This window comes from Cervus elaphus, chromosome 28 (assembly GCF_910594005.1).
Source record: "Cervus elaphus chromosome 28, mCerEla1.1, whole genome shotgun sequence".
In the NCBI taxonomy this organism is placed as follows: Eukaryota; Metazoa; Chordata; class Mammalia; order Artiodactyla; family Cervidae; genus Cervus; species Cervus elaphus.
Genome location: NC_057842.1, coordinates 36463870 through 36474020, shown reverse-complemented (window position 1 = coordinate 36474020; position 10151 = coordinate 36463870). Strand labels below are relative to the sequence as shown.

Sequence of the window (10151 nt, the reverse complement as noted above, 5' to 3'; positions counted from 1 at the left end):
GCTTTGAGCCATGGCCGCCTAGCAAGGCCGTCCCAGGTTTCTGGTCCTCAGATAATAAATATTTGTTGCTTTAAGCAGCTACCTTTTGGGGGTAGTTAGCCAGCACTAGATAATAAATGCTATGTCATGCTTAGTCGCTCAATCGTGCCCAAATCTTTGCGACCCCATGGACTATAGCCTGCCAGGATCTTCTGTCCATGGGGATTCTTCAGGCAAGAATACTGGAGTGGGTTGCCATGCCCTCCTCCAGGGGATCTTCCTGACCCAGGGATTGAACCCAGGTTTCCCACATTGCAGGCAGATTCTTTACCATCTGAACCACCAGAGAAGCCCAAGAATACTGGAGTGGGTAGCCTATCCCTTCTCCAGGGGATCTTCCCAACCCAGGAACTGAACCAGGGTCTCCTGCATTGCAGGTGGATTCTTCACTAACTGAGCTACCAGGGAAGCCCAGAAAATGACTATACACCTGGCAAAATACAGTATGTGTCTTACCATTTCCAGGGCCCCTCTGATAATCCCACAGAGTAAGTTGCAGTAGCACAGAGAAGACCGCCCAGTGGGGAGCTCTTCCACAAACTCCACCAGAGGATTCTTGTCCAGAATCAGGGAAAATTCATTTCTGCTTGCGTTGTTACAGGTCACACTTGGTGTAATTCCTAAGTACATCTTGAAAGCAACCTAGCAAACAGGAAAAAAAAAAATTACTAAACTTGGCCTGGAATAAATAACTATTAGTGGAGAAGGAAATGGCAATCTACTCCAGTATTCTTGCCTGGGAAATGCCCTGGACAGAGGAGCCTGGCGGGCTACAGCCCATGGGGTCGCACAAGAGTCGGATAATGCTTAATGACTAAACAATGACTAAACAAAGTGGCTGAGCTGCGTTGTTGTACAGGAGAAACCTGTAAAATATTTTTAAAATTTAAAATTTTAAAAATTTTAAATATTTTTATTTTTAAAGGTTTTAAAATAAACCTTTACAAAATATTGTAAAGCAGTTATCTTCTGATTAAAGAATAAATAAATAAAAATAAAGAACTGTTAGTAAGACACCCAAATACCGTTCCAGGCACAACTGTTAAGCTTGTGGAGCTCATAGTCAGAAAGCCTGAAGTTCACACTCAGCTTTGAAATTTCCTGACCTTACGACTTGTACAATTCTTAAACTCTTGTCATGGAATCTCCTAAAGTATTAGTTTTCTTTGGAAACGGTATGGTTTATGAAACACAAAGTGAAGGCAGTATTTTTGAAAAACAAAATCTTTTTCAAAAAAAATATTCCTTAGAAGGATAAGAAATTAAAATATTACTCATAAGCCGCATACTAGCATAATATTTGTCACGTGAGCCCAGCAACATCTTCTGAATTAGAAGGGGCCCGAGACACATGTGCCACAACAGGAAGCTGACAGAGTCGAGGACAGAGGGGGTCGAGCAAGATTAAACCCAAGAGTACGCTTTGGGAGGTGGAGACAGTCATATCACCAAGAATAACGCCTCTGAGAAGGAGCAAGGGCCAGTGGCGGCAGGCACATAAGTGGATCATAAAGTAGCTTTTCAAGAAAGTCCGCTGTTTTAAAGAGCTTAAAGAATTTGACAACGTAGAGATAGAGGTCACCTTGCGGACTGTTTCTTTTATACCTCTAGTTTCACAAATGAGTAAACTGGGATTCGGAGAAGTAAAATGACATGGTTAGGATTACACTATAACTTAGTTCCTTGGCTTCTAGTCCAAGTGACTTTCTTGTCACAAAACATACAGACCTGGAAACTGAGGTTTATTAACAGAAATTTGTCAGCTTGATTGTTGTTGTCTTTCAAGAGATTTCATTAATTTTCATATTAAAAGCAGTGTAGAACCGAGGGGAAGACAGTTTCCTTAAATTGTACATAATTAGAAGTACTAAAAGTTTCATGATTCATTCATTCATTCGATAGTACACGTTGAGCACTGCCTGTCTAGCACAGTGCCTAGCACACAGTGGAATTCAACAACTATTTGAAAAATGAATTATTGAATAGGCATTTATTCTGTGTTTGACATCATCTTTACACAAAATTTATTAAGATGTAGTTCCTGTTTTATAGGAGCTTGCAGTTAAAAAGAAGCTATAGATATTAAATAAATAACTGCACTATTATGATAAGCTCCACAAGTACAATGTTGTATATTAGGAAGTAACCCTTGAAATATTTACAGAGGAAGAAGCTTCTACACTGTTTATGAATACTGAGCGAGTGTTTGCCAGGTAGATAAGGTCAGATGTGTTTGTGTGTCGGGGCATGGGGTGGGGGGTATATTCCAGATAGAAGGAACATGTCAAGGGCACAGAATACCATGATGAGGTTCAGGGGAAGTTCGCATTTATCAATTTGTGGGCAACAGGGAGCCCCAAATGTGTGAGTAGGCTAGGGAGGAACTGCATTTCTACATTAGAGGGATCTCCTTCGTGTCAGCATAGAGGACGAATTTAGGGTTGAGAATGGGGGTAGGCATGAAGTCAAAGGCAGAAATACCAATTAAAAGGTTACTATGATAGTCTAGGAAAGAAATGAGGAGGACCCTTCTCACTTTGTCTTTCACTCAAAACTCAAACTCTCCCTGAACTTTGCCATATAAATTTCAAACAGCCCAAATCCTAAAATTTGATAAAATCACAGATCAGTTAAAGAGGATGTAAAATGAAGCTTCCAGATCTTAAGTCAAAGTAGCAAAAGTTTTAAGTAACAAGAGAAAAATACTATCATGAAAGTCTAGGCTTGGAGACTTGATTTGGCTCCCAACCAATTGGCTGAAACCCGATTTCTGCTAATGTTTATTCCTTTGGATGGAAAATTCCTAAACTATTATTATCTGTAACAGTCGGAATTTCTTTCTGATTCTCAATCCAAGCCACATGGAAATAACATAAAAGTGGAGGCTATTCACTGTGAATTTACTCCTATTCTCAGTGTCTTGGCTCTTGTTTCATGGCCTAACATCCACCAGTAGGAGGCATTATCTGAACACCGTTGGGAAATATTCATTCCTAGGGAATGACATTGTTTCCTTATCTGGCTGAATTCAGTCTGAGAAGGAGGACTGTTGTTTCTAATGAAGAAAGAGCTCCACCCTCGGCCACTGCCACAGCAGCTCTGCCAACAAATACGAGCAAAGCGTTTTCCCTCTGTGTATCTCCAACATGGATGCTTTTCAGGGGTTCTTAAAATTCATCCTCAACCAGAAAACTGTTATTGGCTACAGCTTCATGGCTCTGCTGACCGTGGGAGGTGAGCGTCTTTTTTCACTAGTGGCTTTCAAGTGTCCCTGCGGCACTGAGAATGTGATCTACGGACTGGCTTTCCTGTTTGCTCCTGCCTGGGTGTTACTGATCCTGGGATTCTTTCTGAACAACAGGTCTTGGAGACTCTTCACAGGCTGCTGTGTGAATCCCAGGAAAATCTTCCCCAGGGGCCACAACCGCTGCTTCTTCTCCGTCCTCGGGCAGATCATTCTGAGTTCACTGGTGGCCCCAGTGATGTGGTTGTCAGTGGCTTTGCTCAATGGGACTTTTTATGAATGTGCAATGAGCGGGACCCAAAGTCCAAGACTCCTCGATCTGATTTGCAAAGGCAAGCCTGAAGAGTGCTGGAAAGAACTTTACAAGGTATCTTGCGGAAAAACCAGCATGACTCCCACAGACAACGAAGAACTGAAATTGTCGCTGCAAGCCCAGTCTCAGGTAAGAAGGGACACAGGTGCCTTTCCCCCACACCCCCCTGCCCCCCAGCGTGAGCTTGAAGTATTCTCTCTGTACTCCATTCAGCCAGGGTAGAGCCTGAATCCTACCAGAACATTCTGAAACTCTGGAAATTGGAGCAGTGCAGCATTCAGACGGTCTCAGGAAAAGCTTTTCAGAGGTTGGATGGCTAACAAAATTGCTGACTGGATTGTCTTTTCCACTTCTGAAAAGAAAATCACCTCTTGAGTTAGACATCTGTAAACACTTAAGTACTTTAAGACAATCTCTCTGGGTTGACTTTGTAAATGATGCATCACACTAACTCATTATAGAGTGTTAATGGCAAAGCTGTAATTAGAAATTACTGCCTTCTATTAATTATTTTCAAACTGGTTTTTCAGAGAAATGCACACATACATACATAGCATACATCCATTAAAATACAGCTGGACCAAATGAGCTAATACGTTTCAAAGTTGCACATCATATAATTAGTGTAGAGATTCCATTGCATGATTTCTGGCAATTGCTATCTTTATGTGTAAATATTGTTAAGATGGAAAAGAACTTCCTGTATAAAATGGGGTGTTGGCAGACTTTAAATAGCCTTCAGTGAAACAGGACCATATTCTCCAGGGAGTTTTCCTCCTATGTTCTGTGCTCTATAGCTAAAATGTTCTTCTTACATTACTTCAGAGCTCAAGATTTGGGGCATTGTTTTATTTAACAGAAGGAAATTGTAGCTTTACCTAACTGATACAAGGAAGTAGCTTGTCATTCTTTCAGGGAGGTGAGCACAAATCCAGATGTGAGCCTGGCCCTGGCCTCAGGAAAAGACTGAATTCCTACTTGTGAGGAGCAGGAATGACATTTCACAAATCAAAACAAGCAATAGGAATAGATAAACAGGTCCACAGTCTGTCAGGAAGGCTATTTGTTAAAGAATAAATGCGCTGAAAATACTGAGACTTAGCTCTTTTTTTTTTTTTTCAATATAGACTTGCCTTTTCAACAACACAGCAAAGCAAAAATCTTTCCCAAACTGGTTGGCAATATATTCAGACTCTCTTCATAAACTAATAAGCCTAAAAATGCTCCCCAACAAAACCTTTGTTTAATGCACAAAGCACATTTTAGACAAAAGCATGCCAGGCTGCCAAACGTCTTCCTTCTTTTGCTGAAGGAAGGTCTTAATTACAAATGTGATGATGCAATGAGTGATTTATGATTTGTGTCCTCGGGTACCAGCCCCATTCAGGTAGCAGCGGCTCCAAGCACTTACCACTGGGTGAGCTTTTCCTTCTCTAAATACAGGCATAAGGAAATCATGCCCGTCCTGCCACAGCTGAGCCTGGGTACACTGACCTGTTTACTTTTCAGAGGAATGAGAAGGACCTGGGGCTGAGTCCTTAGGGGATGATGCATAAGAGATGCGGACAAAGGGAGCTATATCACAGCAGGTGCTGACCGCAGTGCTTCCGACAGGCAAGAGCAGCAAACATTCCGGACCCACAGCTGGGCATGGGGGCGGGGGTGGAAAAAGTGCCACGTCCATGGGTGGGGCAGAGGAACGAAGTCCAGCTGGCTGGCTTGCCGTCCTTCGGGTAGGTAGAGTAGTGGCAAGAACTCTGTCTTGGAGTTGCCTAGCCTTGGGTTTGAATCCTGATTCTACTGCTCACCAACAATATGACCCAGAGCTACTGTTTGACCCCTGAGAGCCCCAGTGTCCCCATAGTTGGGGGTAATAACACCTACCCTTGGAAGCACAGAGATGATGGACATAAACGGGCATAAAACTGCTGGCACACAGTAAGTATTTTAAACTGATGAGAAAAATGCCAAGGTTTGAGGGAGAAGACACATGCAGAATGGTGTATTATTGAGGGGTGGGGTGGGACCATCCATCAAGTCTAGTTAGATCCTGGGTACCATGAATTAGGGAAGAACAAGAGGGCTCAGTGCTCAGCACTCAAGTGAAAGCAAGTTGATGCTAAGGCCACGCAATGAGGGGAGGTGGGCCTGCAGCTGGTAAAACTGTGAACAACTCAGCAGGATTGGTTTAGATACTGAAGTGAGATGGCCTACAGGCCTACAGGAGGATGGGCTGTGTGGAAAAAGACAGAGGTAAGAGAAAAGAGGAAGATCTGATGTAAAACCAACCACAAGTGACTAAAGTAAATATAAGCACTGTCACATGATGGGAGCGGTACCTCATTTCTTAATCACGTCAGAAAGATACCCTAAGTTCAGGAAGGCCTTTACATATAGACATGGATATGATTGAAAAATAGCAGCTCATGCTAATAGCTGATACTTACTGAGTCACGTGGATTTCTACATCACCTCATTTTAATCCTCTAAATTATATTCTGAGGAGGGTAACCCCTACTTTACAATTGAGGAATCAAAGGCACAGAGAATACCTGTAAAAAAGTGAAAGTTGAGATTTAAACCCAACTGGTGCCAACCCAGAGCTGGCACTCATGTGAGGTCTGAGATCCTGCACAATGACCTCCATAGTCTGAGTCAGAGTTTGGAAACCATTGGTTTCCAAATAAGCATTGGAGTTTATTTGTTGTTCTATTACGGTCAGCCGGGGTTCATTTGCAGATTGTTATTTTTATGTTCAAATAGGCCCATCTGCTGAGAAATACTAAAGGGCCATTTAACTAAAATATTAAGAGAAACTTGGAAAGCGTTTTGTTAGTTGTTCACATATGAAAGTAACTCCAATTGTGAAAAATATTGGGTTGGCCAAAAAATTCATCCCGTTTTTTTTTTTCACATCATATCCTTTCAATGTGTTATTTTTGAGAACTGATGTCCAAAAGTTCATTTTTTTCCCCGTGGCTTTTACGCAAGTTTCCAATTCTTATAGCTTCAGTTTCCTTATTGTGTTACATTTGTCTTGCTTTATAGTAAGACAGGATAGGGTAATGGGTGATGACACTTCTCTCAGGGAGGGTCTGCGGTTCTCTGTAAACAATGTAACATGGGAAAATCAGTCACTGGTCATGAACATCCACGTATCAATGCCTGAAGATACTCCACTAAGGAACTAGTAATATGCTCACACACAGAATTCTTTCCTGTAAAGCTAGTACTATATGAGGGCTTGGTTCTTCCAGTTCTTGATAATCTATATTTTTGCTTATTTCCATTTGCCTGCCTTCTGGGTATTTCTTTGCATACCAGCGATGGTGGGTAGGATAGAGAACAGAGGTTAGGTAAACCTTAACTTTATTTGACTATAAAAAAACAAAAAACAAAGAACAAAACTTGTTAATAATTAAGATGAAGGATGTCAACTAATTTCTGCTATTAAATTAGCCATACACTTCCCAACAACACTACCCTGTCTCTGTGAGAAGTGGCTTTGCTTTTGGTGTGCTCAATATTTCTTTCTTTCTAAGATTCTAGGATGGTTCCTGATTTGTTCCGCATCTTTCTTCTCTCTGCTCACCACATGTTATGCTCGCTGCCGATCTAAAGTTAGTTACCTTCAGCTGAGTTTTTGGAAGACATATGCACAGAAGGAGAAGGAGCAGTTGGAAAACACATTCGTGGATTATGCCAAAAAGCTGAGTGAAAGAAACCTGAAATGCTTCTTGGAAAACAAGAGGCCAGATGTCTTTCCCATGCCCACCTTTGCGGCCTGGGAGGCTGCTTCGGAGCTCCATTCCTTCCACCAAAATCGGCAACACTACAGCACCCTCCACAGGGTGGTAGAGGATGGTCTGGACCTTCGCCCGGAGGATGAGGAGACCACAATGATGCTTATGGGTACCGCCCAAAACGTGCAGCTCACCCACCATCACTGACTCGCGGGGTCCAGACATCTTCCTCCCGCATCAACGGCTACCTGAGTATCTTGGCGTTTTCTTCCATTTTAGTATTTCTTAATCAGACAATAACACAAAGGGCAGCAGCTTTTGAGCCATGACAAGGTATCATGTGCTCAAACTGATGCTGAGTGACTGGCCAAAGATGGTGACAATGTGCTCTTGTATTGGTTGGGGGTTGGGGGTGGGGCTCGGGGGCTTCCGGTTCTAAGATTCGATGGCTAACAGTGAGACTCATGCAAGAAGTTCTGCCACTATGTAAATACAGTCACGGAATTCAGGGGGAGAAGTGGTGACTTGTGAGTGAGCGTGGTCCCCTTAACAGACTTCTGTTATTAACAGACTTCCCACTTCCACACAGTGGGATCTGCGATGTAGTTGGTAGAAATCCTCGTAGTAAATCTATCTTATTACCTTCCAAGGATATATGAAATGCTACCATTTAAAATTCATTTCCTTGGAATCTGAAGACATCAGTTCTCAAAAATAACACATTGAAAGGATGTGATGCCAAAAATTCAGAGCTTTTCCCATGTTTCCACTATGCATTGAAAGTAGACCCCTGGAGTCAGAGCTGTATTATGACTCTTGTGGGCTCTAGGCACTTTTGCCTTCTTGGGCTTATTTCTACATTAAAAAATACACATGTACACATACACACAAGCACACACACACCTATACTTATGACTATTGATATAAAGGCATAAATTAATATTATATACGGCTTCCCAGGTGGCTCAGTGGCAAAGAATCTGTCTGCAATGCGGGAGACCCAGGTTCAATCCCTAGGTCAGGAAGATCCCCTGGAGAAGGAAATGGCAACCCACTCCAGTATTCTTGCTTGGGAAATCCCATGGACAGAGGAGCCTGGCAGGCTACAGTCCACAGGGTCACAAAAGAGTTGGACATGACTTAGTGACTAAACAGCAAAAACAATATTAATATTATATGTTAGAACTTTTTCCCAACCTTAAAGTTCATTTATTACCTTGTGACTTTATAAGAAACTAAAAACACTTTAGTGGGCTCCTACAGAATGCAAATTTTGTATTCTATTATATAATATATCCACATTAGTTTAAGTATATAGATATATTATGAGTGGAATCAATATTTAAGGAAGAGGTACCGTGTTTTAGGCTGTGGCTCACATCTTATACCATAGAGGGTCCTTGCCTCCTCATTGGAGAATCTTGGGGCTGAATTCCTTATTACCATGGTACACTATCCCAAATTGGGGAAAGGATCCTATAGGTTTAAGACCTGACACATATCCTTGGGAACTTGGAGGTGCAGAGTCAGGTTGCATCTGTGTGTGTGTGTGTGTGTGTGTGTGTGTGTGTGTGTAGGTGGGAGAGTGGGAGGTGGGGGCTGTGAGGTTGTAATATTGTTTGGGTTTTAAACATGGTGTGTGACAAATGTGTAACAATTGGTTCCTGAAAAAAAAAGTGGTTATTTGAAGTGTTTGCCCATTTCTATGTTGTAATTTCAAGTTACCAAGGTGATATCACTGAAATCAGAGTTAGGAAGAGATGCTAATCATGGACAATATGAGCCAGAACTTTCTAAGAAGATTTTGTGGTGCATTTACTCTCATTCTAGCCAAACTGTCTCTGGTACAACTTTGGTGCGTCTGAGTTTCACTGCAATAAAACCTAACCATGGTAGATTAAACATGGCTTAATGGCGCCAATTGAGAGATAGAGTCTTTTCCTCTTTTCCTTGAATCTGCCCCTTAATGAACCAACAATATGTAGCAGAGGTGAAGCCAGGTTGCAGAACTATTCCAGCTTATGCCTTGGTCTCTGGCAATGCTCAATCTGGTAAAAATAAGCCACCATGTAAGAAATGCAATTACCTTATTGAAGAGTCCCAAGCCCTGAAGAAGGCTAAAGTAGCCAAGTGGAGAGAGACAGACAGAGGGAGACCATAGCTGGCCAGCTCCAACTATTTGAGTCATTCTAGGTTAGTTACCAAGAATCTGAGTGAATAAGTCATTTGGACATTCCAGCTTCAGCAGAAAGACATGGAGAAGAACCAGAGAACCCAACAAACAGCCAGGAAAAAGATCCCAGATCTATGGTCTGAGTGAAGTCATACCAGCTATGCAGACGTCTCAGCCACACCATCTCAGACTGCAGATAATATAAAGGGGTCCCCACTGTGTCCTGCCAAAATCCCCTGAGCTTAAATAAATGTTGGTTGTTTGAAGCCAATCAAATTATGGGCATTATGAAGTAAGATATCCTGAACACTAATATGTGAAAATCAGAATTTGTTAAATGAGAGATTAGCGGTACATTGAATTTATAGATAGATTATGCAAATATCTCCCTATGCATAGATTTTTCTTAATAACATTTACCTCTTGATTTCAGTAAACAGTGAATGAGCTGTGGAATGATTTGATAGATGCTGAATAGTTACTTCTCCAAACTGGCTCCACCAAAGCCTGAGATTCATTTTTAATGATTTTAGGTTAAATTTGGTTTGAGAGGAACACACTGCTATGAGTTAATTTGGTTTAAAATAAACAAATTATTGAGAAAGTGACATATTTTTAGCATTAATACCCAGAAAAAGA

General features: G+C 41.7%; 2 protein-coding genes across 5 annotated transcripts in view; one reads left to right on the top strand and one right to left on the bottom strand.

The window, feature by feature from the left end:
- TRAPPC3L (trafficking protein particle complex subunit 3L) overlaps positions 1-10151 on the bottom strand; it is a 66358-nt gene that overhangs the window by 5532 nt on the left and 50675 nt on the right. For all 3 annotated transcript variants that reach the window (XM_043889933.1, XM_043889935.1, XM_043889934.1), the window contains one exon: positions 496-681. In XM_043889933.1, the coding sequence (XP_043745868.1) occupies positions 496-681 (186 nt within the window). The remainder of the gene's footprint in view (positions 1-495; positions 682-10151) is intronic.
- CALHM5 (calcium homeostasis modulator family member 5) lies at positions 2957-9241 on the top strand. 2 transcript variants are annotated; one of them, XM_043889928.1, is made up of 3 exons: positions 2957-3273; positions 3401-3725; positions 7139-9241. In XM_043889928.1, exons 1-3 carry the CDS (start codon positions 3098-3100, stop codon positions 7544-7546), a joined length of 909 nt encoding a protein of 302 aa, XP_043745863.1. In that variant the 5' UTR covers positions 2957-3097; the 3' UTR covers positions 7547-9241. The 2 variants fall into 2 exon arrangements, with proteins under 2 accessions (XP_043745863.1, XP_043745862.1); XM_043889927.1 differs by having other exon boundaries at positions 2964-3725.

Excerpts from the sequence above, each read along its gene's own strand:
- CALHM5 (XM_043889927.1), top strand. The coding sequence starts at position 3,186 with ATGGATGCTTTTCAGGGGTTCTTAAAATTCATCCTCAACCAGAAAACT. Across the intron at positions 3,726-7,138 it reads CGCTGCAAGCCCAGTCTCAG|ATTCTAGGATGGTTCCTGAT; the intron begins GTAAGAAGGGAC and ends TTTCTTTCTAAG.